Below are 6,565 nucleotides of genomic sequence, written 5' to 3'. Positions count from 1 at the left end.
GAATTTGAATAACAATTTTGAAAAATCATGAACACATTTGAAGCGTGAACAATTTTTTAAAGCACAAACATTTTTTGAATCTTGAGAAGAAAATTTGAAAAAGGAGAACAATTTACAAAAACCCCAAACAAATTTGTAAGTGAACAAATTTTGAAGATTAAAGAAGTCCATCTAACCATCTATAATGCATCCAATGGCTCAAAAGATTCCACTGACCTAATATGTATTTTCAATCAACTCACATATAGCCAGTCCTTGTCTTTTTAAGGAAAAAACAAAGTTCCGGACAGGGAGAAAAGGAACTAAGGGTATGTTTGAAACGTTCCGGACAGAGAGAAAAGGAACTAAGGGTATGTTTGAAACGTTCCGGACAGAGAGAAAAGGAACTAAAAGGAACTAAGGGTATGTTTGAAACGTTCCGGACAGAGAGAAAAGGAACTAAGGGTATGTTTGGTTTCAATAAGTCAGGTGACTTAAAATCAGTGACTTATAAGTCACGTCTGTTTGGTTGTCATCTGACTTATAAGTCATGTGACCACACAAAAGGTGATGGGATCCATGTAAAAGTGGATGACTTATAAGTTTTAAGTTGGAGTGAAACAACTTATGACTTATAAGATTGGGTGACTTATAAATTGGTTCTGTTTGGCACTTTTTGCACTTTTCAAGTTATAAGTTGGTGAAACCAAACAGGCCAAGTTCTGCGCAAAGAGGAAACCCATCACCTGTGCCTGCGATGAACATTGTCGTGATTCACCTGCCAGTACAATTACAATTACCAAGTCATTATTTAGTTTCCAGATCACCATACGCTACACACGTTGTCAATCAAATCACTGTGATTCAGCTGCCGGAGCCACCGATTGACATCGCTGTGCGGGCTCCCGGTGGTGTCACGCCTTGCGGAGCTGGTGCATGGTCTTCAAGGCGGAGATGGCCGTGGCCGGGTCGAGGCTCTTGGGGCACGTCGCCGTGCAGCTCTTGATCATCCTGCACCTGTACAGCTTGTCCCACCCCTCCGACAGCGCCTGGATCCGCTCCTCGCCGTAGTCATCGCGGCTTCAAAGTATCCATTTTTGTTTTCCAGGAATCAGTCTAGTTAGATACTCGCTGATCCTCGCACAAACAAAAAAATCATACTACTGGTAGCAAGGAGGACGTACCTGTCTGAGACCCAGCGGTAGGCGTGGAGCAGCGCGGCGGGGCCGAGGAAATCCTCCGAGTTCCACCAGTAGGAGGGGCAAGCCGTGCTGCAGCACGCGCACAGGATGCACTCGTACAGCCCGTCCAGCTTCCGCCGCTCGGCCGGCGACTGCGCGTGCTCCCGCCCCTCCGGCGCCCCACGCTTCGTCTTGAGCCACGGCTCAATGGACCTGCCATCATTCGTGCAAGATCAACGACTAGGCACGCACGTGCGGCATGTAACGTAACGGGTATAGGCGCGTGCGTACTTGTACTGCTGGTAGAAGTTGGTGAGGTCGACGACGAGGTCCTTCACCACGTACATGTGCGGCAGCGGCGTGATCATGGTCGCCGTCGACGTGTCGGTGTCGATGGACTTCAGGCACGCCACCGTGTTCACCCCGTCGATGTTCATGGAGCAGGACCCGCAGATGCCCTCCCGGCAAGACCGGCGGAACGCCAGCGTCGAGTCGTGCTCCGACTTGATCTTCTGGAGCACGTCCAGCACCTAGACATGCATGCACCATGAACATCGTTGACGCAGGCACAAGGAAGCAAGTCGTAAACGAACAGCAAAGACCAACGTAACGTACCATTGGGCCGCACGTGCCGAGGTCGACGAAGTAGGACTGCAGGAACGGCCGGCCATGCGCGTCCGGGTTCCACCGGTATATCTGGAACTCCTTCACCGTCGTGGGCTTGCCGCTGCGCTTCTTCTCTTCCTCTGCGGCGGCGAGGCCGGCCTGCTTCTCCGCGGCCTCTCGTGCGTGGACACGCGCGGCCGGGTGGCCCTTGAGCGCGGGGAAGTGCTCGTCGCCCTTCACGGCGTTCTTGGCCGCGCCGGCCATCCGGTCCTTCACCGAGGCCAGCCTTGGCAGCGTTCTCCTCAGCATGGCTAATCGCAGCAGCACTCGTACGCAGTGCCGCCGGTTATACGTGACACGTGAGGAGGATCACTCGAGCGGTGGACTTAAAAATCTGATGCGCTGCACGCCACGTGCCCAGCCCGACGGCATGTGGCACGCGAGAACAAGATGCGTGGAAAGTAGAACCAAGAGCGGTTTCAGTCTGTCCGGGCTGTTAGACTAAGGCCTTTTTTTTCCAAATAAGTCACCAATTTATAAGTTAAAAAATTGCAAAAAATGACTTATTTTATTAAACAGACTCAACTTATAAGTCATCCAAACTTATAAGTCATAAGTTGCTCCACCCCAATTTAAAACTTATAAGTCATTCACTTTTGCATGAAAAGGTGACTTATAAGTCAGATGACAACCAAACAGGCGTGACTTATAAGTCATTGATTTTAAGGCCCTGTTTGGAACCACCCAGATTAGATAATTCAGTTTTTATAATCTATTATGTCTCCAAACATGACAGCTTATGGTGTAGATTATAAAAACTAGATGGATAGATTATTAAAAACTCATAATCTACTCCATACCAGCTAAAATCAGATTATGGATTGCTAATGATCCATTACCCTTGTAAAGTTGGAGATAATTACATTCCTACCACCGCCACTCTCCTCTTTTAAAAAAAACATAGGACAGACATGTCATTATGCAATGTAAAACCTGGATTATAGTTTATATAATCTGACCTCCAAACATGGTCACCTAGATTATTTTTATAAACCAGATTATATAATCTATCTTCATAATCCAAATTATTATAATCTATTATGGTTCCAAACAAGGCCTAAGTCACCTGACTTATAAGTCACGTGACTTATTGAAACCAAACAGGGTCTAATTCTATGTGTAACGTTGTACACCTTGTTTATAGGATCTGCACAGAGCCCACGTCGGCCTCTGACACATGGATAGGATGTGGCAACTCTCCTCATATAAACCCATCCATGTAATTTTTTGTGTATCAAGAATTATTCTCTCCAACTTGATATCAGACTACAGGTCCCCATGGCCGAGCTCGACGCTGCCTCCTCCTCCTCTTCCGTTGCTCTGAGCTCCGGCTCCACGCCGACCGCCGCCTCCTTCATGGCGTCCCACGCAGCCTTCGTTGTCTCGGCCTCTCCCGCAGCGCCACCACCGTCGCCGCCCTTCATCTTCCAAGGCTCCTCCCCGGCCACCGGATCTCAGTTCGCACCACTCTTCACCTCCCCACCGCCGCCATCAACGCCGGCGCCACCCCCACCTCGCCACCCCATTTTCTCCGACCACATCAAGTTCCTTCTGAACCCCTCCGACCACAATTATCACAAGTGGAAATCGTTCTTCCTCATGGTCTTGGTCCGCTACGGCGTCCTCTATCTCATCGAACACCCACCGCCTCCCAACGCCGATGCCGCCTATCTAGAGCTCGACGTCCACGTCGCCCTCTAGCCCTACGCCACTCTCGTCGATCCCATGATCGATCATGTCGTCGGCGCCACCACCACATATTCCATCCGGAAGAAGATCCGCGACTTCTTCCTCGCCAATCGCGCCGCCCGGTTCATGGTTCTCAACCGCCAATACCGCAACCTGAAGCAGGGTGATCTCTCCGTCTCCGAGTACGCGCGCCGCATGAAGCTCCTCACCGACGGCCTCGCCGACATCGACCACGTCGTCAGCGAAACTGATCTTACCACTCAGTTCCTTCACGACCTCGACAAGCGCCTCGACACCATTCGCGTCGTCCTCGGCGACCAAGAGCTGCCCTTCGACACCGTCGTCCTCGCCGAGGAATCGCAGGCGCAGCGCGCCGCCGAGGAGAGTGCCTCGGCCTTCGCCCTGCCCGGTGGTGACCGTGGCTCTGGTGCTGCCGCAGCCGATCGCGCCCCGTCCGACCGCCCTGGTGGTGACCGCCCCCAGGGCCCTCCGCATCCACCCCAACAGCCCTCTAGACGTGGACGCGGTGATCGCTCCGCCGACGGTGATCGCGGCCAAGGACGTGGACGTGGCCGTGGTCGCGGGCACGGTGACTCCTCCGGTCGCGGCCATCCCTCTCAACCGGCGTTCTCACCCTTCACAGGCTACTTCGTGCCCTACGGCATGGCCTTGTCGTCGCCCCATCCCGGCTGGGTCCCTTCAAATGTCGTTGGCGTTCTCGGACCCCGGCCCGGCGCGCACGCTCAAGCCTACCCCATGTACTCGCCGGCCACGCCTCCCTCACCATACCCTACGCCGTCGTGGGAACACCTCGCCATGCTCAACGCCGCATTCAGCAACTCCCGCATCCACAACCAATCCACCCCCGAGTGGTACATGGACAGTGGCGCCTCCTCGCACGCGACCGGCAGCCAAGGTAACCTGACCTTGTCTAGTCGTTCGTTACGGCATGTTCCATCTAGCATACTTGTTGGCAATGGCCACCACCTACCTGTCACAGCTCCGCCACTCTACCACCTCACAACTTTCGCCTCACCGACATTCTCGTCTCTCCTAATGTTATTACCAGTCTTATCTCCGTCCGCAAATTTACTAACGACAACTCATGCTCTGTTGAAATTTTCCCTTGTGGTTTTCTTGTGAAGGATCTTCGCACTCGTCAAGTACTCATGATCTCCGCTAGCACCGGTGATCTCTACCCGTTCATTGGCAACCCTCCGGCTCGGGCGTCTGCACTCCTCACCACCACCTCGAATCTATGGCACTGCCGGCTCAGTCACCCTAGTGCTCACACCCTACCCTCGCTCTCTCGTGATTTTCTTAGCGATTGTAATAAGGCTCCTCATGCTCCCTGTAGTGCTTGTCAACTAGGGCGCCAGCCACGCCTCCCTTTCCCTTCTTCTCATAGCAAAACATTTGCTCCTTTTGATTTAATCCATTGTGACTTGTGGCGTCACCGATTGTAAGCTTTTCTGGATATCTATATTATCTTGTCATTTTAGACGACTACACCCATTTCTCATGGACATTCCCACTACGCAAAAAATCTGATACATCCCCCGTCCTACAATGCTTCTTTACCTTCGTTCACACTCAATTCAACGTGATTATCAAAAGCATGCAATGTGACAACGGCGGCGAGTTTATCAACACATCCCTCCGCACATTCTTCTCCACTAGTGGCATTGCGTACCGGTTCTCCTGCCCACACACATCCCCTCAAAACGGCAAAGCCGAACGGCTCATTAGAACCACAAACGACATTGTGCGCTCGCTCCTCTTCCAAGCCAACTTAACACCTCCTTTTTGGGTCGAGGCTCTTCACACCGCCACATATCTTCTCAACTGACGACCATCCAAAGCCATCCTACCGTACACACCCTACTATTTACTCCACGGTGTGCAACCAGAGTACTCCCATCTTCGTGTTTTTGGCTGTCTTTCCTTTCCAAACCTACACGCCACCATGGACACCAAACTATCCCCCCGCTCATCACCTTGTGTCTTCCTCGGTTATCCCCTTGAACACAAAGGATACCGGTGCTACGACCTGACCACTCGCCGTGTTATCATTTCCAGTCACGTCGTATTTGACGAATCCGTTTTTCCATATCATCAGCACACACAGGGCCATTCACCCACCACGTCCACACAAGATCCCCATGCAGCTCCACTCACCCGACCGCATCTCTCGGATCTGGCGCCCTCCTCGTCGTCCGCACACCACGCGCCAACCCCACGTGATCCGCCGCGCAGTCACGCCACCACCGAGTCTCCCTCTGCCATGCACCCCTCTCCCACTGACCGGGCCACAACCCACGACCGCCCTACCTCGTTACCCACGCATGTCGCCCATGACTCGCCTGTCTCCCACCAACCCTCCGCTTCGCCTACCGCGCGTGACACCCGCGATTCTCCCGCCTCCTCCTCGGGATCCTCCTCCGATCCGCCTGCCAACGGCCAATGCGACCCCACCGGATCTCTCTCGCACTCCGCTCAGGCCACTACCACTCCGCCACCTCTTCCTCCCCATGCACAACCGGTACAGCCACCCCGAAACGCACACACAATGTCCACTCGCGCCAAAGCAGGCTATCTCATGCCCCATCGCCTATTCCTTATGGCTGCACCATCCCCCACTATTTCACCTATTCCACCCACATATAAATCCGCTCTCAAAAACCCCCATTGTCACCAAGATATGCTCGATGAATATCATGCCCTAATGGATAACTCTACTTGGTCTTTGGTTCCTAAGCCTGCAGGTGTCAACGTTGTCACGGGCAAGTAGATTTTTCGTCACAAGTTTCACCCCGACGACTCCCTGGCACGGTACAAGGCTCAGTGGGTCGTATGCGCATTCACTCAACGAGAAGGTGTGGACTATGGCGAAACTTTCAGCCCTGTGGTGAAGCCCTCTACCATTCGCGTGGTGCTCAGCATTGCCACCTCTTAGTCGTGGCCCATCCATCAACTGGATGTCAAAAATGCTTTCCTTCACGGTGACCTCAGTGAGACGGTCTACTGCTCACAACCGTCGGGCTTTGTCG

At 52.8% G+C, this 6,565-nt stretch overlaps 1 protein-coding gene across 1 annotated transcript; it reads right to left on the bottom strand.

The window, feature by feature from the left end:
* Positions 1 to 702: 702 nt before the first annotated feature.
* Positions 703 to 2,112, bottom strand: LOC123396703 (succinate dehydrogenase [ubiquinone] iron-sulfur subunit 2, mitochondrial). Its single transcript, XM_045091557.1, has 4 exons — positions 1,776 to 2,112; positions 1,452 to 1,690; positions 1,164 to 1,373; positions 703 to 1,059 (listed from the first exon to the last, which is right to left on the bottom strand). The coding sequence occupies exons 1-4, from the start codon at positions 2,073 to 2,075 to the stop codon at positions 894 to 896; spliced, it is 915 nt and encodes a 304-aa protein (XP_044947492.1). The 5' UTR covers positions 2,076 to 2,112; the 3' UTR covers positions 703 to 893.
* Between the last annotated feature and the right edge of the window lie 4,453 nt (positions 2,113 to 6,565).

This window comes from Hordeum vulgare, chromosome 5H (genome assembly GCF_904849725.1).
Source record: "Hordeum vulgare subsp. vulgare chromosome 5H, MorexV3_pseudomolecules_assembly, whole genome shotgun sequence".
NCBI classification, from domain to species: domain Eukaryota; kingdom Viridiplantae; phylum Streptophyta; class Magnoliopsida; order Poales; family Poaceae; genus Hordeum; species Hordeum vulgare.
The sequence above is the reverse complement of the archived record's forward strand: the minus strand, read 5'-3'. Positions and strand labels throughout refer to the sequence as shown.